At 44.3% G+C, this 25,249-nt stretch overlaps 1 protein-coding gene across 2 annotated transcripts in view; it reads left to right on the top strand.

The window, feature by feature from the left end:
• Positions 1–25,249, top strand: part of ABTB3 (ankyrin repeat and BTB domain containing 3) — a gene marked incomplete at its 5' end in the record, with an annotated part of 191,772 nt that overhangs the window by 144,294 nt on the left and 22,229 nt on the right. For both annotated transcript variants that reach the window (XM_083859561.1, XM_083859562.1), the window contains 7 exons: positions 6,010–6,175; positions 9,515–9,604; positions 12,698–12,799; positions 13,907–14,000; positions 14,113–14,248; positions 15,912–16,132; positions 17,560–17,738. In XM_083859561.1, the coding sequence (XP_083715687.1) occupies positions 6,010–6,175; positions 9,515–9,604; positions 12,698–12,799; positions 13,907–14,000; positions 14,113–14,248; positions 15,912–16,132; positions 17,560–17,738 (988 nt within the window). The remainder of the gene's footprint in view (positions 1–6,009; positions 6,176–9,514; positions 9,605–12,697; positions 12,800–13,906; positions 14,001–14,112; positions 14,249–15,911; positions 16,133–17,559; positions 17,739–25,249) is intronic.

The following is a 25,249-nucleotide window of genomic DNA, read 5'->3' on the forward strand; positions in this document are numbered from 1 at the left end:
TGCCAACTGTCTGCTTGAAGACAGCAGTAATAAAAAAATTATTGAAGGGGAGGACTGGGGCCTCATGTTCTCCTTCACTTTTAGGGCAGAATACACTTGCATTTTAATGGGCTTTAGGAACCAGCCTTCTTTTTCTCATTGCAAGCAACATCATTTACTGCTGTCTAATATGCTCTGCCCCTTTTCTGCATCCCTGAATATATTACCTGTCCCTATATTGCATTCCTGAACAATAATCAAGATACATATAACACACCATTTTCCATTCATTAAGCACAAGACTTGTGCTATCTATTTATCTGAAAGATGAGTCTGTACCGAAACTCTCCTATGGCACTGTGGCCTTGTTCAAAATCTGAGCTCAGATTTAATTTTGAACATGGTTCCTGACCTATATACACAGATTTGGAGTATTAAGACTGTTTTGAAATACAGATTTAGGCCCTGATTTGATAGTCACATCACTTTTTAAATGTTTTTTCCAGTATTTGTATTCTCAGACCTTTGACAAGAATAAGAGGTTGATAATAAACATCTGGAGTATTTTTTTCTTGTCTGTATTTAGCTCCTGATTAAAATGAATGGATACATTCTATTTCTGCAATGAAAAGTGTGCTCTTCATCACTTTGATCAACATGTTTGTGCTTACATTTTCCTCTCTCCAAAACCGAAAATGCAAATAATTGTCTCAATATGGTATTTATATTGCAGTTCTATTGATATCAGCATTATAGTGCTTTTTAAATCACCATGTTGGAATAAAGAGTGCTCACAAATTTAAATCAAATTGTCTGCTGCTCCCAATCTTGCTGTTTGTGTCTGTAGTCTCACTGAAGGGCCCCAGGCAAGGAACAGGACCCTTTTGTGCTATGGGCTGTGCAGCCTAGATCAAAATGGTAATCCATGACCTCAAGAAATTCAGCATTGCAAATGCATGTATATTGCTGGCTAAAATGTGACTCCTTCCAGGCTTCCAACCAGATGAACTATAATTTCTGACTCAAGACCTCATTCATATTTAGGACAAACTGGATAAATTCTACAAAGCTAAAAAGATGGACTTAATTAGCAGATTATCATTCTTTTAGTTAAAGGGCTGGTGATAGAGTCCCAGGTGAGCAGATGAGGTTCTGATGCTCAGCTGTCAGTGTAGTGATCTGTTCATTTGAGCCAAGGGGAATGTTTGTCCTGCTGCTCATCACAGACTGCACTCCATTTCTTTTCAATCAGCTGCGTCTACCAGTTATGATGGAAACACTTTGCCTTTGAATCATCTGTTTTCCCAAATGTATTCAACCCATGAGTAACTTGTTAAAGATCTACACAGACTCTCTTAGCCAGTCGGAGTGAAAATGCAAAAAAACCCAACATCCCTTGTGTTTAAAGTGCTGCTATAGAAGTGCTGCATTATGTTTTTATAATGTGAGTTTGGAAAAAGAAAAACAATTTACTGTACTGCTAGGACCCATTACAAATGAAGAAGATTAGCTCCTTTCAGAGATTTGAGTATTTCAGAGTATGATGGAGTGTCATGGTCACCATGCAGAGTTTGACAGTGACCATTTGCAAATAATTAATGTTACCATGGCATTCCCCATATAAAGCCACAGTCCATTTAATTATGTGCAATGGCAACACTGTAATGATCTTGAAGATAACAGCTGTACAGGTAGTATCTGTCAGGAATTAAAAGAGGACTTGGGGAAAATTGTATTGCATTGTAAGTTTAAAAATGTGGTCACAATTTTACTGCAAATGCAAAATTGAGATTATTTCACTTGTTTCTAATTTTCCTTTTATTTATAAAGGCAATTGTTGGCTTAATTCACAATAGAGAAGGAGTTGACAGGCTATGTGATTGAACCCCTGAATTAGAGAAGTGAATTTGCTGTTGAGCACAAGGACTATGATCAGTGTGTATTATTAATTCAAACATATTATTTCTCAGTTCTTGGAATGGGAGAATTATGCAGTGGTAGTTGTGCCAAGCAGCCTGCCCAGCCCCACAGGTTGCTAAATAGGAAAGTTCAGAATGGCCTCTGTCTTGAGAGAGGGGTTATCAGTCTCAGAGGATGTTGGTCAGTCCTACCTTTGTCACTGTTTCACCTCTGGGAGACCTCAAAGTTTGCCTGACCCAGCCAGAATCTGGTGTGGTGATATCCTGCATTCCTGAGACTCTCCCTAGGTAGAAGAGGAGCAGAAGAGCATTAGCCCTCCATGATCTTCTGTTCTTCCCATCAGCCTTCCCAGCCCCTTTAGTGAAAATGCACCATTTCTGCTGGGCAAGGTCTTAGGGAAAGGATGACCTGTGTGAATGCTGATGGCTGGCAGACTCTGGCAACAAACCATGGTGGCCTTGGAGGAGACATCCTGCTGTTGGGCTGGTGTCAGCCTTCTGTGCACTTGGAAAGATCACAAAGACTTTTTGGCAAAAGGGTCCTGAACTAACAGTGCAGCTGGGGAGGGTTCCAACTCTGTATGCGCGTATGCTCTCTTCCCTCGCTTAGCAGGTACGGTTTCACAACTCTAAAGAGTGACCCTGTATATTTAGCTGACTTTACTTGTTCTCCATCAGCCTTATGTTTCAAGCTTTTCCCTGTCCCTTTCCCACCTCTTCAGAGCTTGTCAGTATGTTTGCTTCAGTCCAAAGTTAAAAAGTCTCAAGCGAGTCAAGCTTGGGAGTCTAGTCCCTTCCTCTTTTTTTTTTTTAATCTTGCTTTCTTTAATGTTTATGATTCTGGATGGTGTCCATGATGGAAAAGTGTCCCCTTATACAGTGTAATATGAAGCAGACACCCTCTGCTTCTCTTCGGCTTCAGTATTATGCAGTGAAAACTTGGGAGAAAATGCAGTGCTGTGTTGGCTCAGGTTTGATTTTTGATGGGTTTTGGTTTTTTGTTTTTTTGGGTTTTTTTAAATTTCCAGTTTTCATTTTGAAATGCAACAGCTCAGTCTGTCTGCCATGCCATATTCCCAGCTGGCCTTCTCCAATGTTAAAAGTGATGCTGTGCTCTTCTATTTGTATTTGTAGTTCCTGATCATTTTTTGATGTCTCTTCACTGCTTTTTTTATCAGTACATGTTAAATTTCTTTTTCCTTAACTCATTCATCTCTCTGGCTTTTCAAGATGTTGCTTTCTCTCTTCATGCTCTGCTTCTTTGCTTTATGTCATGTTCCTGTTCTAATAAACTCACCAGTTGATCACTATTCAGTTTATTAGTCAACATCTGACAGTGGTGGCACAGGCAGTGTTCTGTATCAAATTTTCTTGTATGGTTTCCTTTGCTGTGTCCCACAGATTGAGGCTGCAACTCAGAGTGTTTCTCTTGGGGGTATAAAAAAGGCAGTGGGCCACTGGTAGTGGTACTGAGTTGTGGTTTCCTGTTTTCTGGAGCTCAGACTTTGTCAGTGCTAGTGTCCTACCCAGTGTGCAGCCCAGGCATTCCTCTGCATCCATGTTATTCTTGCACTGTTTTTTACAGCTGTAGCACCCTGGAGCTCTTGGACCAAGATACTTGTCCCCCAAGCTGATTGAGGAGTACTGATTTGCTGATACTAAATATCAACAGGAATTTATTGCTCTCCTTCCTTGATTACAGTAGGCAGATGGACACACTTTCAGGAAACCAGAGCCAGTTCATAGTTGAGTTTCTGGTGGTTTTTGAACCCATGCCAGAGTAGAGATCTGGGGAGCCTATGCAGGCTAGGTGAGATAGGTCTTTGTTCCTCTTTTCTCCTTTCTGTGGGTGTGCAACTCAGGTCAAAGGCTGGCTTTTTTTTTAAAAGAGGAGGTGATGAGATATCATTTTGCATGCACTGAGCTGGGTTGACGTCAGCGGAGCTCTGTCAGAGTTTGACCCATTTCATTCAATGTATGTTACATACCTCAGTGCAAATGATGAACCAGTGACTTAACACAGACAGTGATTCATAGCAGACAGACCTCTGCAGAGGATGTCTAGATCTTTCCATATCTGCACTTTGCTGAGGAACCACCTCATTTCCAGCCCAGAATCATTTGGGAATGCCATCTGCAGCTGGGAGGTCTCTCCTCTATGCATCAAAACCCCCACCGCCTAACTTCTGAGCATGCTTTATCTTTGCCATGCCGTAAAGGAGGGCACAGATGATCTCCATCATCTTGCTATAGGGGGTACAAGGACCAAATGTTGCTGTAGCTCTTGTGTCAGAAATATGCCATGTGGTGTGAATGTATTTAGCTTCTATTGCTCCCATGGATCTCTGTGTCAGTGAGCTCAGCCCTGCATATATCTGTGCTAGTTTTGCTTTCTTACTTAAACTCAGTCAGAAACTACTGCAGAAAACCCAGTCTTGCTGGTGTTGCTCTCTTCCTCTCTGCTGTGGGCATGTTGCTGGAGAAGAATCTGTTATTGCTGTTGAAGTGTGTTTATTGTGACTGAGTGTTCTGCATTAATCTTGCGTCATCCTGTGGTGATGGAATGCCATCCTTGTTCCCCTGAGTGGTGATACTCCAAGCATACTTTTTTCCCCATTCTTAGGACATGAGCTTTTTAATCAGTCAAAACCCAAACTGAGCAGTGGAATGAACGTCAGCAAAATATCTGGTGTCCTCCAGACTGGTTGTGGCCCAGCACAGCAGAAAGCAAGTCTGAGATCAGATGCCAGTTTCAAACCTGTAGAAGCTTTGATCAAAACACTTTGTATTTTGCATTTCACTTTCCTTTCTCTGTTGAAAGAGGAAGAGCAGCTTTTTGTAGCTGCTATATGTAGCTATATGTAGCTATTGCTGCATACCACTGCTTCTATATAAACAGCATATTTGTTGCATAGTGCTGTTAAATATTAAGCAGTGTTATATATTTTATAAAGGTCTGATAAAGCACTTTGAAGAAGAAATTTAAATTATAGTGTTGTGCTGTTCCTGTTTTTCATTTAATTTGTTGCTGTTTTTAACATATGAAATAGAAAACAAATATTTGATGTATGCTTGACTTTTTCACTTTTGATCTCTATTTTGTTTTTCCTTCATAAGTAGCCCCGCATTTTCTGACCTAGAATTTCTGCAGATTTATAGTGCTGCTTTTCCAAACAGTCCTTTATCCAAGTTCACACCAAAAGTGCTGTGGATTTGGACTCCACCCTTTGCCCCAGACACTCCTCAGCATGAAAGCAAAGCAAATCTGTCTTTTGATAAGATGAAAACAATTTGGATAAACATTAGATTTGAATTGCCTGGCTCTCTCTGGAGCTGTGGATTCACATCTTGGCTAAAAAACTCCTAGCCCTTCTTTCATTTGAAATGGATGTCAGTTCACAGTTTGAAGATCTTTTGAACAAGACCTTAAAAGAATGACATCTCATCTGTTAGACACAGCCCATAAGGATTTGTGGTGTTTTGCCATGACTACCTGGCAAGATTGCCTACTTCCTAGTTGTGTGGTGGTCGTATGTACATGTGGCCCTGCATGGACCAGGTGCCCTCTAGAGGTTCCTCTTAACCTCAGCCAGCCTGGGATCTGTGACTTGCACTTTCTGCTCCAAAAAGGCTTCCCTGTTACTGAGACTATGCTGGTAAGATCCTTGAAGATGTTTGGAGTGACATTATTTTCTCTTTGGTGTATTATCAGCAATTACACATCCATCTGAAGTAAGTTCAAAGCTTACTGAAGTCACTGAAAGTTTTCAGGGATCAGGGGAACTGGATAACCTTGCCATGCAGAGAGAAATTTGAATGTGAGAATGTACTGTGCATTGCTTAAACCGGGACACAAAATCAAACGAAAGCTGTGCTTCTTTACCCCAGTTTTTATTGAAATGTATAACTTGTCCCATGAAAGATAGACCAAGGGCAGTCTCCCATTAGCTTGCATTATCATTTTGCATTCAGCATTTCCCTTGCACATGCAGGTCAAAGGAGAATGGATGCGTGCATGACCTAAATCCTTCAAAACCAGGGCACAGTATTATTTTCCTGGGAGGTGTGTCCTCTGGTTGTCCTCTGAGGGAGTTTGTTTCTCACCCTACAGGATCGACGACTGTTTCTGTGCCTCTCGGAAGCTGGATGCAGTTGCCACCGAGGCCAAGTTCAAGCAAGACCTGGGTTTCCGGATGCTCAACTGTGGCCGGACGGATCTGGTTAAGCAAGCCATATCCTTACTGGGGCCGGATGGGATCAACAGCATGAGCGAGCAGGTAACAGAATAGACATTTAAAGAAGCAGCTGTGAAATGGGAGAGTTTTGTCTGCTTGTCACAGGAAATGAGCCCTAGCTTTCAGCTGTACACAGACAGGACCTTAGTGCTTCCCCTGCATTGAGTTAAAACACTGCCAGGTGAATGTCTATGTTAAGTGGGGTCATTTTGAGTTTTATTGATTTACCAGTACTGAGGTAACTCAGCATGAGGGCAGCTGCATCCCCTGAAATCTTCTTAACAGTGAACTGAGTTGAGCAAAGGCAGAAGAAGATCCCAAGAGAGCTTAGTGTTGAGCTGAATACTTAAAACTGTTTCAGTGCAGTGCACAGTGCTGTGACACAGGGCTTTGTGATGTGAGCAACCTTCCACTGCACACAGCTCTGGGTTCTGTCACCACTTCATGTGCACCACCCAGCCTGTCAGTAAATGGTTAGTTGCTGGTGCTCTTTAATGGATTTCAGCCCAGTTTCAATGGACTTCACAGATGGGAAAGTGTCTCTGCAGTTACGCCTCCGCTGGTCATTGTGGTTAACATCCGGCAGTTGAAAAGCCTAAATTTCTTTGGAGTTACACCTCTGTGAGGCCGGTGGTTGTGTCTGGGGATAATGCTGTCCTCTGCAGCTGTCTACTGGCAGCTGTCTGCTGGACTGTGATGCTCACTGAGGTGGTTCCCCCTTCCCAGAGGGAAATGATGGCTATGAATACTAACTTTTCATTTTGAAATAGAGTCCCCTGACCTTTCTGGTGTTCTTGATGAATGTTTGTCGTTGCGTGTTCCCAGAGCTGTGGCATCGTTTTTGACACGAGCCACGTGGCTACCACCGCTCAGGTGATTACATGGGACAGGAGCTGGACCGTTCATGGGTTTAGGTCTTCTGAGATGAAGGCTGTTCCAGGAATGAGTTATGTTGCTGTTCAGTAGCTTCAGTCTGAGTCACTATTGTGGATTCATCTGAGAAAAGCTTTAGAAGAGGGCAATACCTCATGCAAAAAAATAGTATCGGACTGCTTATTCCAAGGTTCATACATTATACTTTTTAAAATTATTGTTATTTTAAGTTAGTCTGAACCTGGAAACTTCTCACAACATATTTCCTCTGTCATCCAGGCTTAAAACCAGGAACACTCTGGCTTCATTCATCAAAGTACCTAATCATATGCTTAACTCTGAACATATGCTTTTACATCCTATTTGAGTGAAAGTTAAGCCTGTGCTTAAATGTTTTGCTAGGTCAAATGTCCCACATCTTGCAGGATCCCACATCTTGCAGGACAGAGCCCTAAGTCATGCAAAGCTGAAAGAAAGACAGTAATTTTGTATTTTGCCATAAGCCAAATGCCCTTTGTGTTGATTGTACACATGGTTACTGTGTTCCTGTGTGTGCTTCGAACACTAATGATGGGCTCATTAAAAATTCATTCCTCCCACGTGCAGAGACGGGGGTGATTGGTGCTGCAGCACAAGGCTGAGCTGCAGGGCAAACCTGAGGAGACTGGCAGAAGCAAAAGCAACACGGACAGCACTGTAAGCAAAAGGGTTGAGGTTAAAATCCTCATTAACTCTTTGAAACCCTGACACTGCAGCATGACATTCTGGGCCCCTTTTAGTCAATGTAAAGTCCTCCTTTCGCTGCAGCAGGGTTGGAACATCTTGTGTGTTTCTGAGGTTGAGCTTTTGCTCCAGATGTTGCCACAGGATTCCTCTCTGTGGCTGCCCATGTGCCATGTCTTGCAGGGGGAGCCCCAGCACTGGGTTTTCAGATTCTTTTCTACAGATCTGAGGAGCCCTTGTGCTGAATGAACACTAGACTTAATTATCCAGTGACACCACTTACAGAAACTAAAAGAACAGTTGTAGGAACATAAATTTCATTTTAAGCTGCTACCCCATCCTTGTATTCCAAGGCCAAGCACAATTTTTTTGTAATTCACGTGGTCCTGTTTGTTTCCATAGTGTTTACTGACTGCCAAAGGAAATGTTTTGCCACTGGCTGTGGCTGAAATCCTTTCAAATTATCTTTGAAAATAGCTTCAAGTCACCCAAGAATTCTCCTTGCCTAGGGTGAGGCCCCAAGTTCCTTTTCCATGAGTACACTGCAGACTGGATCCTGTGAAATGCTCCAATGTCTTTCAGGAAGGATCTAAGGACTTTGCAGGGACAAATCTTAATTTATATTGTCTCTGCAGGAGCAGCCCTTCCATACATAAGCCCCCACTACCTTTAAGCCTTCAAACAAACAAGAAAACTGGGGTAGTTCAGCAAAAGCAGTGGTGCTGGGCTCCTGCTAGGAAGAGCAGTGTCACAGGTCGGTGTCTGGCCTGGACAGGTACCTCCAGTTTCTCTGAAAATAACTTCCCTTCATAGCAGCACTTGGGTTAAAGAGCAAATGGACTGTGGTCTGACAGCAGATTTAGTGGGGGACATTGAAGCAGGCTGTAAACATGCATCAGAAGTAGCTGCATGCTTCAGGAGATTTACTGCAAAGCAACTGGTGGCTTTTGGTCAACACCCCCTACTGTACTTAATAAGCAGATTTTGCTGTTATGATTTGCACTAGATTTGATAATTTTGTTCATGGTTTCATCTGGACTCATTACCACAGCCACAGCCGTACTTCCCTTCAGGGAAAAGGTGATAAGGGAAAAGGTCCTACAAATTGCATTGTGGTGATACTGTAGTGAAGGGTCACCTAATCTACTTTTTCTCCAAGCAGGGCCATGTTCTCCTAGAGCCTGCAACTTGCAACAAGGCTGTCTGGCATTTCATTTAAAATTAAGTCCATGTTTGCTAGGGAGTACTATACAAAGCCTTGACATTTCCAGCCCTTTACAGTATCCATGTTGAAAAAGCTATGCTCAGATCTGACTGAACTTTAAAGGAGTTTGAGGTGTTTTAAAGGCTCTTTCAGTAGTTGAAAAGTTAGATTTTAAGACACTCTATTATAGAAAACTGAATAGAATACTTGTCTTTTTAAAATACCAGTGGAAATAATGGTTGGTTTGGTGAAAACATGTCTGCTTGGACCCCAAAGACAAAGGTGCTCAGTTTAGTATATGATGGAGGTGAGGCTGGCAAGCCTAGTTTGACTCACCATGCTGAAGACAACATGAAAAATACAAGCAGTAAGCACAAGTGACAACAAAAATGGAGATTTTTACAAAAATGTTTGACTTTTGCTACTCTGAGGGGCATATTTGTAACAGAGGTAATGGCTTTCATTAAATACATGCTGTTAGTCTTGATGATATATGGTTAAATAATTGTTTTTAAAAATCAAAGAGAGTTGTATGTTAAATTTGTCAATTCCTTTGTTTTTTAACTCCAAAAAATGACTAGGGCATGACTCCACTGATGTATGCTTGTGTCAGGGGTGATGAGGCTATGGTGCAGATGCTGCTAGATGCTGGAGCAGATCTGAATGCTGAGGTGAGGACTTTTTGTTGGTTGTATCTTTTTTCTGTTGTTTGTTTACATCTTAAACTGAAACTGTAGCAGAGCGAAAATCCCAAGAATTAAAAAGCAAAAAAACCTGTTTTATCTGGGATTGGGACCACGTGAAATGAACAGTGAAATCAAATGGCATTAGGTTAACACTGGGATTCACTGCACAGAAGGGCTCCAGTCATTGGACTTAGCCCACATGTAACAGTGATTTAGTTGTGCTTGCACACTGCAAATGCATACAGGCAATAATTAGCACTAGCCCTGAATACAGCTCTAATGCTACTAGAAGGACTCACTGAATCTCAGCTGACTTTAAATGAAGAAGGTAAAAGAAACACCCATCTGGTAACCTGCCAAAGCTCAGCACTTCTATGCATATGGATGTTCCAAGTAAGTATCCCCAGCACACAAATGCCATATAGGTTCCATTGTTTTGTTTTACAAAGTGCCTTGGGCTAAAAACTGTTGGATGAGGAGCTTCAAGCTTCCAGAATATAAATGTCTCATTGATGAATGCACATCACAAACTCAGACAATCTGTCCACCAGATTGTTGTCCAACTCAGTGCGATGCAGGTATGTACATTTTTAAAGAGCCATTTGAAAATCCATGGAAGAGTTATTTGTTAATGAGTCCAGTTTCAGTTTGTTGAGGTCATGAATAAATTAAGCTGTCTGCTTCACTTATCTGTGTTCCATCTGTTCTGTTTGGACTTGAGTGAGCTGATAAATTGGAGTCACTGCTTCAGACAGACATTTTGCACTTTTAAAAAATCTTATTTCACACGTAGGAAACTGACAGTGTTACTACCATGCTGTGAAGTCAGCTGGTGATTTCAGTTCCCCACAGTCAAGCACACCACCCTCAAAGCTGCAGTAACTGAACACCCTAGTCGGACCAAAGACTGGATGGGCAGGGAGGCTGATCTCTTCCTTAACCCTGCCTTGTGGCTCAGATGTGAGGTGGCATTATTTGTTTCCTAGGATGGGTTTTCATTAGGAGCTGTCCTCCCAATTGCTCCAGTAATCTTCCAGGTTTGAACCAAATAAAAATTTAAACAGTTTTGTCTTCCTGAAACTGCTGACATGTGAGAGAACAGCTCCAGTGAGGAATGTGAACCTCCCCAATTCATTGCTGTAGAGTGTTTGCTCTAAAATCAAATGAAAACACTTTTGGACAAGAACTGTGAATAATTATGGCATGCAATTATAAGATGATTTGTGCACACCACAACCAGCTGTTCAAATTTGGCAATTACGGCAAAAAAAAAAAAAAAAAAAAAAAAGGCAAATCAACCATGAACAAAAATAAATACTCTGTCAGGTGCCTGCATAATTTTCTCCTTTTTACTTTGCAAATATGTTTCTAAAAGTAACCTCAAATGCTGGGCACCTCCCTTTTTGATTGTCTGGCCTTAGTGGAAATGGACTCAATTCCAGATGTGCTGAGAAACTGCAGTTTGCTCTGTACTCAGTGGGACCTGTAGCTGCTCAGCCAATCTCGTCCTTAAAAGCTTATCTAGCCACAGGTCTTTGGCAAGCACTGTGTTGGAGAGAACTCTGACTTGAAAATAATAATGAAAAAGAAAGGAGCAAAGGAGTTAAAATAACTTAATTTTCTTTGCTGCTTTCCATGGACTGCCCCGAACAGTGGTGGGAGCCATGCTTGAGGAGGAGCTGGATGCATTCACTGAGCCATGGTCCTGCCCATACTTAAGCTCTGCTGCTCTTGCTCCCCATCCCAAACCCCAAGGCTTGAGCTGCTCAATCCTCTTCCTTTTGACCAACCGCAGTCCCTAAGGAGCCCTGTGTCTTTATTCAGAGGCAAGCACACTCCTTTTGGTGCCCTTTGAGCTCGCTCTTTGGCAGATCTGGGTGGTAACAGCCTAGTACTGGTGCAGATCTGGCAAGGGATCTGCATGGAGTCTTCAGATTTTCCCTCATCCCTGTCCTTGGGACTGGGGGCCTGCTTCTGCATGTGGTCCTTGGAAATGTGAGCTGGTGATGGAACCAAATATTTAATGACTGGCCCTGCCCCCCTGTATGGATAAGAGTACTTCAGACAAGGTAGTGAAAGCAGATCTGGCTGGTGAGACAGAGAGATGGTGCAACTTTCACTCTGATTTTAGTCTTCCTCTGAAGATCAATAACAAGATTTTGAATTTTAGTGTCACACTCCATCTGAGTGTGCAGCCTTGGATTGCAAATGTTCATTAGATTCTACCAGCTCTGTGAACCTCATCAATATTAATAACCCCATCTTTAAGACAGGAAAACTGAAACAAAGAATGGTTGTTCATCTTCCCCAATGTCTACATTAGAGGGACCGGGCACTAAGGCATAGAAAATAGAAGGAGCAATCTGAAGAACAGCATTTTGTTTTCTAAGGCTATAGTTTGCATCTCTCTTAACTGTCACCATTCAGCACTTTTAGCTCAACTCACACAGGAGAAGGCAGTAAAAAAGAGATTTTCTTAAACATTTCTGGAGTGATGCTCTGCCCCATCACTTCTCAGACTTTTTTTTTTATTTATTTTTTTCTCTCTGATGAGAGAGAAGGGGCATGGAAGAATGCCTGCAAACTCCCGACTAGGGCTTGTGATGTGTCTTTCATGACAGCAGTGACAATAGTACTGATTTAAATGCAAAGAAATTTGGATGGGCCTGGAGCAATCCCAAAACTCAGGGCTGTTGGTACCTGGTCTGGTGAAGTCAGTGGGAGTGGTCCTTAGCTATAAGTGTCCTGATCCATCCTTACTTCCCCAGTGTGTGCTGTTGTAACTAGCTATGAATGTTTTGCCCTTGTGCAAAAGAATCTGGTGGCCAGTGGTTTAGATGGAGCTACAGTAGTTGGTAAAAGACTTCATTTGGTAAGATCTCAAATCAAGCTGTGAAATCAGCATGAACAGTTTTAATATTGAGAAAAATGTTGCAGGAAAAAAATGAAGCAAATCATTTTATAGAGCACCTTTCCCAGGTTTTCTATTTCACTTACTCCCTCACATGCCTGGCTTTCAGGCAGGTTGAATTTTGTTACATATAGCTCTTTAAAAAATTAACTTTAATTTGTTTATAGGTTGTCAGTACTGCTCATAAATACCCATCCGTCCACCCTGAGACCCGCCATTGGACAGCTCTGACATTTGCTGTGTTGCATGGACATATTCCTGTAGTTCAGGTATTATTGTATTTCCCTACCTGCATCTCGTTCTTTTTTTTTTCCTCCTCTTCAGTTCTAATTACATCCATCTCAAACCAGCATCCTCTTGTCATACTCATATTGGTTACTTCTGCTTCTTCAGGAGTGTACTGATACATGATAGACTTACAAAGTGAATATGGTGTTCAAACCTTAACCAATATGAGGCTTAAAAAGGACAATTTTAAAGCAAAGTTGCACCAAAGAAAGTCTGACAACTCCTTGTGCTCCTTCCTGACCACTTGTTTTATATGTTTGTTTATTCATTCATTGCACTTTCTTACACTGTAATATTCTGGCAAACACAAAATTACTGCCTTGGTAGGAGAGAGGTGGACAACAGCCCTCATGCTGCTCTAGAGGGGGAGAATCTCTCACTCTCCTTACCACATCCAAGTGTTGTATGGGATGTGCTGGTTTTGTGCTTTGGCATCTCAGAGGTTGAGAAGGTTTATTCTTTGAAACAGCTGTGTCTGTAACACACTCAAGCACCAAAACTTTGAAGGCCTTAAGACAGAAGTGGGCAAGAGGAGTCTGGAGCACAGGCTCCATCCTGCTCTCCTTGGCCACTTTTGTTTTCAGCATTGTTGCTACTTACGTGGAACTGTCCCCAATGGAGACTACAGCTTTTGGACTCATTACTGCAATTGGTTCTTAAGAATTGCCTTTCTTTTGGCCATGTTTTCATGTAAAAGATGGAGACAATTGAAATCTGGTCCATTTTTGGATGGTGCTGGGCTTCTAGAAGACCATGAAGAAAGGATGCTTGTCAGGCTAATTTTCTACCATTTCCAGTGCATTACTTCCTAACACTGACCTTACCCCATTTCCCATTCAAAAACACTGGGTTACACTTTTTTGGCTCTGAAGTTGGACACTGGTGCTTCTGGTGTTTGGCAGCATATAATGAGCAAAAAAAAGGAATTAATTTGCCTCTGAAACAATGGGCAGAATTTGCATGTCATGTGTCTCCATTGTATCTGGTTTGCAGATAACAAGAAGCATTAGATTCTCATTTGTCACTGTTCATGAACTCTGAAGACTGTGATACCCCCAGTTGCTCTAAATGGTGAATTTTCTTTCTAGCTGTTGCTGGATGCTGGAGCAAAGGTAGAAGGTTCCTTAGAGCATGGAGAGGAAAATTACTCTGAAACTCCTTTACAGCTGGCAGCAGCTGCTGGTAAGGACTTACTTTTTCTTCCCACTGCAACAATTCTTCAGCTGGGATCTGTGGTTTAGGTGAGAAAATACTGGATTTTAAAAGAAGTAAAAATGCACCTCTTGCCTTGCAGGAAATTTTGAACTGGTCAGTTTGCTGTTGGAGCGAGGAGCTGACCCCATGATAGGAACAATGTACAGGAATGGCATTTCCATGACTCCACAAGGTGACATGAACTCTTTCAGTCAGGCTGCTGCACATGGACACAGGTAGAGTGGGAACAAGTCTAGTTGCATCCTTCAAGTGCTACTTTTTTGCCTGGGCATCTGATTTGAACAGATGGGTGAAATTCTGCATGAACAATTGAACATGCCACCAAGTGAGCAGAGATGTAAGGCTTTCTGCTAGCATATGAATTAAACCAGTTGGTGGTACAAACTGCATTTTGATTTCTGATGTATTTAAAAAAAAAAAGAAAGGAGACGTCTTGTGGTATGTTCAGTGCAGTAGTTGTTAAATGGCAGCTGATGTGACAGCAGAAAGGAATGTCCAAAACATTCCTTCTGGATTTCTTGATATTTTTCTCAGGTTCAAGTGAATTGTGTCTGTACTGCTGCAGCCTTAATTTTGTAGACTAGAGTTTCTGCATCTATGTTTACTGTAAAGTCCTGTGTGTCTTAATGTTGTTTGTATGCTGCAAATTTAAAAAAAAAAAAAAAAAAAAAAAAAAAAAAAAAAAAAAAAAAAAAAGAACTACTGAGATGAGCACCTGGCATGCATGACCTTGCAATGCTCAGGAGCTGACTGCAGTGTAATGAATTAGTCTCATGATCTTGACGTTCCTACTTTTCTGATTGTAGCCATCCAGAGGAACATAGATACAGGTTAGAGCCAGTACCTACCGTGTGTGTGTGCTTAGAGATGAGCTGCCAGTCTAACAACGTGCTCATGGCACGTCAGGGCGGGTTCAACAGCTCTGCCCATCTGGAGCCTGTGAGGGATCCCTGGCACAGACAGGGTACTTTGGGTGTTGAAGTCTCTCATCCACCCAGTGTGAATGGGAGCCACAAGCCCGAGGAAAGCCTGGGGCTTTCCATGGCTTGGCTACTGGCTGTCCATGTTACATGTTCTAACTCTTGTATTCCTACCTGTATAACACACACCTTCTTCCTTCACTCTCTGCCCTAAATTTGTTTGGGACACACTATGCTGCAGTCTAAGCAGGAGCAGGGGGGACACTGGCATACAAGGAGGGTGGGCTGGGAGCCAGCCTAATTTCTCTTCTCACAGCTGCAAAACCAAGGAAAACTATTGAGTTTGATGAGTTTATGCTGGTGTGAACCTGAGTGCACAAAGTCTGAGTTTAGGCTTTGTTATTTGATGGCCCAGCTGGATCAGTGGCTCTGTAGCGTAGTCCCAGCTGTGCTTGAACCCGCCCTGACTGGCCTTGTTGAATGTCTAGCTGCTCTAGCTTTCCCAGACTGCTTTGAGTGTGAATCGAGTGGTGGTACTTTCAGTAGCTCTGGGCAGCTCCCTTCTCAGGAGGCTGCCATGGTAGGAGTCCCAAGAGCTTGTCCAGAGGCACCTTGGCCTTCCCTGGTTGCTGAAGAAGTCTTGAGTCACGTTTAGCTCACAAGTCTTTGTTCCTACAAAATGCCGCCACTCATGTGACATCTGTGCGGTTCCTGTCATGACAGCAGTGACTTGCAGACGTGTCCCAGGCAGTGCAGGTGGGCTAGTAGGAGCTGTGCTTGCCTTGGGTCTGCTCTCAGCTGGTTCTGCCATTAGCTGGAGTAATTTTTTGGGTAGGTGTCCTAATTTGCCGCATCACAGCAAGTAAGCCCGGTGCAGTGAAAGTCTGGCCACTGACTCTGTTCTCCCTTTCCTTTCCTCTCCTCCCTCTCTCTCTCTCTTTCGTGCTGTGATTGACAGGAATGTTTTCCGCAAGCTGCTTGCTCAGCCAGAGAAGGAGAAGGGTGATATACTGTCACTGGAGGAGATCCTGGCTGAGGGCACAGATTTGCCTGACTCGGCGGCAGCTCCGCTCTGCGCCAGCCGCAACAGCAAGGCCAAGCTGAAGGCCCTGAAGGAGGCCATGTACCACAGCGCTGAGCACGGCTACGTGGATGTCACCATCGACATCCGGAGCATAGGTCAGTCCTGGGCTCCTTTCTCTTCTTTGTCCAGGGAAGGACCACTGGGAGAAACATGTCCCTCTTGATGGGCTGTTGCTTAAACCGACCTTGGTTGCATTTTCCTCAACTCTTTTGGGAATGGAAGGTGGTGGGAGATCTGGCAGGTTCCCAGCCTATTCCAGCTCCACAGCACATCCTGTTCAGGGGCCAGTGGCTTTTTTCTGCAGGACACAGTGGTTTCCACAGGGAGCCATCTGCACTTCTGCATGGCAGAGTGTAGGTAAGGCTCTGGCGCAGTGTTCAGCTGTCATGGGCCATCTCCAGTTGTTTGTCTTTTGCACTCTGCTATAAAGCAGTCCACCATTAAAGCAACTTTATTTTCCAAGACTCCAAAGACAGGAGCAGGGAACCGACTCCTTGGTATGCTAACTCTGCCAGTGAGGGAATTGAACACCCTATCAGCCTGCCATGAAGTTGCTTCTGCCTGTGGGGAGGTGGTTGTGTAGCACAGATGGAAATCGATCTGGACTGTGTATTTACCATCCCCATTCATCTGTTCACAGAGAAACAGAGACCCAAGTGCCTGGTGTGCCTCTGCCTGGGGCATGGTGTGCCTCCAGCCCTGAGGACATGGAATATGGGTCAGAGTGTGCAGTGCAGGCAACGATCTAGAGATGAATGAGAGGAGAGAGGCAGGGGTGGTCTCCGGGCATTGAACATTTTCTGACTTGGAAGGAAAAACCTCCACTTGCCAAACACCAGGCTTGTATTTCCTTCCACTCCATTCTGTAAGAGCAGAAAGTAGGTCACATCCAGCCTCATGCCTGCAGAGGTACATTAGCTAGCTCCATGTGTTTTCTCACTCAGTGCATGGGAGCAGTTCCCTTTAACTTCCTGGAGAGTGGTTCTGCCATGACAAGCTGCTTGAAAGGGCTGATCTGCTTAACTCACCCAGTGCTCTTTAGGGAAAATACTAATGATCAGGAGAGGACATGGAGTATCACTTAGAGCAAATTTTAATCTGAAGACCACCAATTTAAATCTAGGTAGGTAGTGACCAAAATCAGGTTTTTTTCACCATTTAATGGCTCTCCAGGGCTACATTCAAACAAATGAGCTAGTGTAAATCTAGTTTCCAAAAGGCTTTTGCAACACAGAACACCACAGCAATTAGCACAAATTGGTAGTCTCAGCAGAGAAGCTGAAGGCTAGATGAGCAGAGAGACCACAGTCCTCTGTTATCATTTGGAGGAAAACCTCTGTGCATTAGCTCTGGGATGGATGTACTGATAGCCATCAGCCTTCTCAACTAGGGATAAATAGGAATTTGACTTCTTGAATGATTTGGCAGCTTTTGCTTAAAATCTTAACATCAGTAAAGGTAAAAAAGCAGAAGAGCACATCCTTCCCTGGAGCTGGGAATGAGCTGTGTTCTCTGTCTGCAGGTGTTCCCTGGACACTGCACACGTGGCTGGAGTCTCTGCGCACGTCCTTCCAGCAGCACCGACGGCCCCTCATCCAGTGCTTGCTAAAGGAGTTCAAGTCCATTCAGGAAGAGGAGTACACTGAGGAGCTTATCACACAAGGGTTGCCTCTGATGTTTGAGATACTGAAGGCCAGCAAGGTAGGATAAATAATGTGTTTTAAAGGAAATCCTTTATTCCCATCCTGTAAGACACAAAAGCTTGCAATATTATTTTTGAACAGCTCTCCCAAAGGTTGTTTAGACTGCACAGGATTATCATTATCTGTATTATATATTTTTTCACTGTGGAAGCATGGGTTATAAACCCACAGGCTAATTACTGCTCCTACTAGAATAGCCTAATATAATAGGTGCTGACAATAAGGTGAAGAGACAACAGAAGCTGGTGCATAGTGGTGAAATTAAAGTCAAAAGGGTCATGGCAGTGTGGCAAGAGATGTTGATAACCAAACCAACCTGAAGGGTAATTTCACACAGCTTGGTTTACAGAACCATAAAACAAAGCTAATATTCATGTTTACTTTGGATTTCTTTAGCCTGTAATGACTCTTTTCCATTCATGTGGGATTTAGATTCTTAACCTTCTGAGGAGACTGGTTTCTACAAACACAGAACAGGATAATTTTTTCAAATGTTCTGTGTGCATGTTTGTACTTGCAGCTTCCCCAGATTTATTCTTGCACCTGATGTTTTTTTACCCAAGGGAATCAAACTAACAAAACCTTTCCAAGGAGGTACCATTTGGTATGGAAATACAATGGCAAAAGGGATGATCATGGGGCTGGCAAGGAGAAGAAAATGTCTTACCTAGTGAAGAATTTAAAGCTTATTGCAATCAATAGTCTCTTCTCTACTAGTTCCCCTGAGAGTCAGTCACTCTCAAGGAATGCCCAGTCACTGTCCACTGTTACCAGAAAATCACTGTAGTGATGAAAAGCATGAAAATTATTTGTTTGGTGCTCTTTTCCCTCCTGCTCCACAATAATGTTGGTATGGCATTCTAATTGTTAAACTGAAAGTAAGTAACTTTTATCATCCAACTCTATGTGTAACAGCAAGGAGCAAATAATTTTTAGCAATATCCTAAATAATGTGAAAAGGGGAGAGGTTCTGTTATAGGTACTCAATACTAAATATTCCAGACTTGGTATAACTAGTGATGGCCTACGTGGATTTATTTCTTGTATCTTGCTGCAAAAGCAGGCTTGGACTAGAGTCCTGAGCAAATCCTGCATGTTTGTTCCAGCATTGTTCTGATTTTCGCTCCCATGAACCTTGCCTTTGCAATTAGTTTGTATTGGATGGGTATTTATGGAGAATATTTTGAGATAGTGTTGTGGTTTGAAAGCAAAACGAGTGAGAGGCTCCAAGTCAGAGATATAATTTAATAAAAAGAAAGGTAAAAAGGTAAAAACAAAATAAAATAAATGCAATAACACAAAGGATCACTGACAAGGTCAGAATACAACCTGAGCAGGATGGTGGAAGCAGTCCAGGTGAAGTGCTCTTCCTGAAGCAGTGATCCTGTAGAAAGGTCTGGCAACCCTGCTCCTCTGGGAATCCAGTGGGTAAGTGCTACCTGCACTGTCCCACATACCAGCTTATATCCAGGTGAGAATGCTTGGCTCCTCCCCCTGGGCAGAGCATCTCACAATAGCATGAGAAGTGTGAAATGGGTCCTTGATGGCCCATTAACAGAGATAACCCCTGGAGGGAGTTACCTGTGACTCATGGGCCATTAGCAGAAGACACCCCCAAAGGCGTTAATGGGCCATTAGCAGAAGACACTCCAAAGGCCATTAGCAGAAAAGGCAGGGGGCTTGGGAAAACACTAGCCCACCTGGTTTCAAGAGTTCATGAAGATGGTGATAGAATAAATACTTTGTGTACATCCTACACTGCAACCCAGGACATAATCCACCCCTTATTCTATTACCATCTACATCATATCCAAATCAGTACATTCTTACAAAGATATGCATACACATAGAGAATAAAATATTACACACTGTTCTCACTTAAAATTAAGTCTCCCTGTGGTACACAATGGGTTTCCCCATCTTTCTGCATTACCCAGCAAGTGTGACCAGGTCCTTGAGCAAAGACAATCCCACGGATGGGTCTGCCTTTTCCTGAGGCAGGATTAATCCAAACAGTCTTCCCTAAAATCCCTTTCATATGTACTGCAGGGACTTTATCTCCATCCACTGTGTGCAAGGGTTCAGACTGGGCAGGACCACCTTGATTAATAGACCCTCGGGTGTTGACCATCCAAGTAGCTTTGGCTAAGTTCATTTCCCAATTCTTTAAGGTCCCCCTGCCAAGTGCCTTCAGGGCAGTCTTTAGTAGTCCACTGCACCGTTCAACTTTTCTGGCAGCTGGTGCGTGATAAGGAATGTGATATATCCATTCAATACCATGTTCTCTGGCCCAGGTGTTTATAAGGCTGTTTTTGAAATGGGTCCCATTGTCCGACTCAATTCTCTCGGGGGTGCCGTGTCTCCACAGGACTTGTTTTTCCAGGCCCAGGATGGTGTTCCGGGCAGTGGTATGAGGCACAGGGTAGGTTTCCAGCCATCCAGTGGTGGCTTCCACCATGGTCAGCACGTAGCGCTTTCCTTGGCGGGTTTGGGGAAGGGTGATGTAGTCAATTTGCCAGGCTTCCCCATACCTGTACTTCAGCCATCGTCCACCATACCACAGAGGCTTCACTCGCTTGGCCTGTTTGATTGCAGCACAGGTCTCACAGTTGTGGATGACCTGGGAGATGCTGTCCATAGTAAGGTCCACTCCTCGGTCACGGGCCCATCGGTATGTCGCATCTCTTCCTTGATGACCAAAGGCATCATGGGCCCAACGAGCTAGGAACAGTACTCCCTTGTGCTGCCAATCCAGATCCACCTGTGATACTTTCACCTTGGCAGCTTTGTCCACCTGCTTGTTGTTGTGATGCTCCTCATTAGCCCGGCTCTTGGGTACGTGTGCGTCCACATGTCGAACCTTCACGGTCAGTCTCTCTACTCGGGCAGCGATGTCCTGCCAAATGTCAGCGGCCCAGATGGGTTTTCCTCTGCGCTGCCAGTTGGCCTTTTTCCAGCGATTCAGCCATCCCCACAGAGCATTAGCTACCATCCATGAGTCAGTGTAGAGACAGAGCCTCGGCCATTTCTCTCGTTCAGCAATATCCAAAGCCAGCTGGACAGCTTTAAGCTCTGCAACCTGACTCGACCCAACTTGTTCCTCCATAGCCTGTGCAACTTGTCGTGTGGGGCTCCAAACTGCAGCTTTCCATTTCCGGTTAGCGCCTACAATTCGACAGGAGCCATCAGTGAAGAGAGCATATCGTCTTTCAGTCTCCGGTAGCTCATTGTATGGTGGGGCTTCCTCAGCACCCGTTACTTGGTTTTCTTCTTCTTCAGACGATAATCCAAAATTCTCACCTTCTGGCCAGTTTGTTATAACTTCCAGAATCCCAGGGTGATTTGGGTTTCCAGTATGGGCGTGCTGTGTGATGACAGCAATCCATTGCTCCATGTGGTGTCAGTGGCGTGATGTGTGGAGGGAACCTTTCCCTTAAACATCTTAAACCAGCACTGGTAATCGGTGTGCTAGAAGCAGCTGTGTTTCAGTACCAATCACTTCTGAGGCAGCTTGAACTCCTTCATAGGCGGCCAAGATCTCCTTCTCTGTGGGCGTGTAGTTGGCTTCAGAGCCTCTGTAGCTTCGGCTCCAGAATCCCAATGGTAGGCCTCGAGTCTCCCCAGGCACCTTCTGCCAAAGGCTCCAGGACAGACCGTTGTTCCCGGCTGCAGAGTAAAGCACATTCTTCACATCTGGTCCCGTCCTGACTGGGCGAAGGGCTACTGCGTGAGCAATCTCTTGCTTGATCTGAACAAAAGCTTGTTGCTGTTCAGGGCCCCAGTGGAAATCGTTCTTCTTGCGGGTAACCAGATAGAGAGGGCTCACGATCTGACTGTACTCAGGAATGTGCATCCTCCAGAAGCCTATGGCACCTAGGAAAGCTTGTGTTTCCTTCTTGTTGGTAGGTGGGGACATGGCAGTGATCTTGTTTATTATCTCTGTGGGGATTTGGCGATGTCCATCTTGCCACTTGACTCCCAGGAACTGGATTTCTTGAGCTGGTCCCTTAACCTTACTTCGTTTAATGGCAAAACCAGCTTTCAACAGAATTTGGATAATCTTTTCTCCTTTCTCGAAGACCTCCTCTGGGGTGTTCCCCCATACGATGATGTCGTCGATGTACTGCAGATGGTCCGGAGCCTCACCTTTCTCCAGTGCAGCCTGGATCAGCCCATGGCAGATGGTGGGGCTGTGTTTCCACCCCTGGGGCAGTCGGTTCCAGGTGTACTGCACGCCCCTCTAGGTGAAAGCAAACTGGGCCTGCACCCTGCTGCCAAAGGGATGGAGAAGAAGGCATTGGCAATATCAATGGTCGCATGCCACTTTGCTGCCTTGGACTCCAGCTCATATTGAAGCTCTAACATGTCTGGTACGGCAGTGCTCAGTGGTGGCGTGACTTCATTCAGAGCACGGTAATCCACCATCAGTCTCCATTCTCCACTGGACTTACGCACGGGCCATATTGGGCTGTTGAAAGGTGAATGAGTCTTACTGACCACCCCTTGGCTCTCCAGTTTACGAATCATCTCATGTATGGGAATCACAGAGTCTCTGTCAGTGCGGTATTGGCGGCAATGTACTGTTGTTGTGGCAGTTGGTACCTGTTGTTCTTGGACTCTCAGCAGTCCCACAGCAGAGGGGTCATCTGAGAGACCAGGCAAAGTATTCAACTGTCTGATGTTTTCTTTCTCAACTGCAGCTATTCCAAAAGCCCAACAATATCCTTTCGGGTCTTTGAAACATCCATTCCTGAGATAGTCTATGCTGAGAATGCATGGGGCCTCTGGACCAGTTGCGATGGGGTGTTTTTGCCACTCGTTCCCAGTTAAACTCACTTCAGCCTCTAATACAGTCAGTTCCTGGGACCCTCCTGTCACCCCAGAAATAGAGATGGATTCTGTTCCTACATACCTTGATGGCATCATGGTACATTGGGCCCCAGTGTCAACCAACGCCGTATATTCTTGTGGGTCAGATGTGCCAGGCCATCGGATCCACACAGTCCAGTAGATCCGATTGTCCCTTTCCTCTTCCTGGCTAGAGGCAGGGCACCCCTATTCTTGGTCATGGCATACATTGTTCTCTTCCTGTACGTATGTTTCTGAGGTCCCTTCCAGAGGATCAGTCATATCATCATTCCTGTACCGTCTGGAGTTCTGAGAGACTGGGGCAACCTTGATTCTAGATGGGCTTCTTGTGGTAGGTGTTCCTCTTTTCAGTTCACGTACCCGGGCTGCTAAGGCGGAAGTGGGTTTTCCATCCCACTTCTTCATATCTTCTCCATGCTCTCTAAGAAAAGACCAGAGGTTACCTCGTGGTGTGTATCCTCTCTCCCTGGCTGGGGGATGCCTGCTCCTAATGGCAGAGACTCTTGTCGGCTCTGGTGAGATATGATAAATTTCTTCCTTAAGTTCTTTTAATTTCTGATGGCCTTCTTGAATCAAGCTCCGGACTTGCTCAGCCAGTCTTGTTTCCACAGACGAGACATGGGTGTGAACTGGGGCGATGACAGTGTCCTCATAAATTCTTAATTTATTAGCCAAGACACCCACCTTGTCCTCACTTTCCCTCCATTGCAGTGTTGCCAAGTAACGTGAGTGCATCTCTGGTCCAAGCCATGCAAGTCTCAGCCACCTTCATGATGTGCACTGGACATCATCTGGGTTTTTAGGAAATCTCTCGTTTTCTGAAAAAATAATCTCCAGCACAGCCAATTCCCTCAGGCGTTGGATACCTTGTTCTATTGTGCTTCATTTGCCTTGGTGCACTTGGAGGTCTTCTTTACAAAGGTATCTGTCTTTCACACTTGTTAGCAGTCGCTGCCAGAGGCTGAGAGGTTCTTGGGTTTTCCCAATCCCCTGGTCAATGACCACATCCCAGGACAGCGATCCCAGTTGCCTGGCCTCAATTCCATCCAGAATGGTGTCATTGGCTGCAGCGTCCCAGATGCGGAGCAGCCAGGTCAGGATGGACTCATTGGTTTGGCGGGTGAATTCCCTTCGTAGGTCACGCAACTCACCCAGGGATAGAGAGCGAGTAATAATCTCTATCTCTGTCTCCTCTGCTGGCTGCGAAGGTCCTGCTGCATCCTCGTCAGTCACTACGCGGACTGATTTGCTCCTTGACTTCTTTTTCTGAGTGGTGGCAACTGCTACTGGTTTAGGTGGTTCCAGTTGAGTGACGGTTTGTGTGGAGATGCTGGCAGCACCTTTGGCTTCTTTCTCCTCTGTGACAGTCTGCGTAGATGTGGACTTCGTTGCTTCACTTTTGGCTTCTTTTTCCTCTCCAGTGGTCTGTGTAGATGAAGACACTGTTGTCTTGCCTTTGGTTCCCTTCTCCTCTGTATCGGTCTGTGTAGACGTGGACACTGTTGATTCACTTTTGGCTTCTTTCTCCTCTGCGATGGTCTGTGTAGATGATGATGCTGTTGTTTTGCTTCTCTTTCCCTCTTCCTCTTCCTTAAGAACACACTGTATCACACCATGTAGTGTTTTGATCCTAAGCATGGTGGAGAAAAAACAAAGGGCTGTGCAGAGAAGAGAAAGCAGGACTAACAACAACATAATACTGTCCTTGGTATCAAGAGGGTACTCAATATTTTCAAAAACTGCTGTGTTATGCCTGAAAAGCTGGAAAAAATCATTCTTTACTCCTCCCCACAGGGCCTGGGTAAGATTGTTGAGGCCCCAGATGTAGCATCCTAGACCAGAAAACGAATCCAAAACTGGGTATATATTTTGAATGCTGTTCATTGCCTCGAAGTTTATCAAGCACTGGACATAATAGACCAATAAGGCAATTTTAGTACCATACCCTGGTCTACACAGGAGCATTAAGACCGGCAGGTAGTGCCCCATGTGTGGAAAAATATAGAGAGATAGGTATAAGACACATGTAAGCATGTTGAGCATCATAGCAAACAAGTGTCTTCTCTAATACAAAACTGTAGTTCTGACTTTTCTCAGTGCCTCTGCCCCACGTTGGGCACCAAAAAATGTTGTGGTTTGAAAGCAAAACGAGTGAGAGGCTCCAAGTCAGAGATATAATTTAATAAAAAGAAAGGTAAAAAGGTAAAAACAAAATAAAATAAATGCAATAACACAAAGGATCACTGACAAGGTCAGAATACAACCTGAGCAGGATGGTGGAAGCAGTCCAGGTGAAGTGCTCTTCCTGAAGCAGTGATCCTGTAGAAAGGTCTGGCAACCCTGCTCCTCTGGGAATCCAGTGGGTAAGTGCTACCTGCACTGTCCCACATACCAGCTTATATCCAGGTGAGAATGCTTGGCTCCTCCCCCTGGGCAGAGCATCTCACAATAGCATGAGAAGTGTGAAATGGGTCCTTGATGGCCCATTAACAGAGATAACCCCTGGAGGGAGTTACCTGTGACTCATGGGCCATTAGCAGAAGACACCCCCAAAGGCGTTAATGGGCCATTAGCAGAAGACACTCCAAAGGCCATTAGCAAGCAGAAAAGGCAGGGGGCTTGGGAAAACACTAGCCCACC

Source organism: Zosterops lateralis, assembly GCF_965231275.1.
Source record: "Zosterops lateralis genome assembly, chromosome: 4".
In the NCBI taxonomy this organism is placed as follows: Eukaryota; Metazoa; Chordata; class Aves; order Passeriformes; family Zosteropidae; genus Zosterops; species Zosterops lateralis.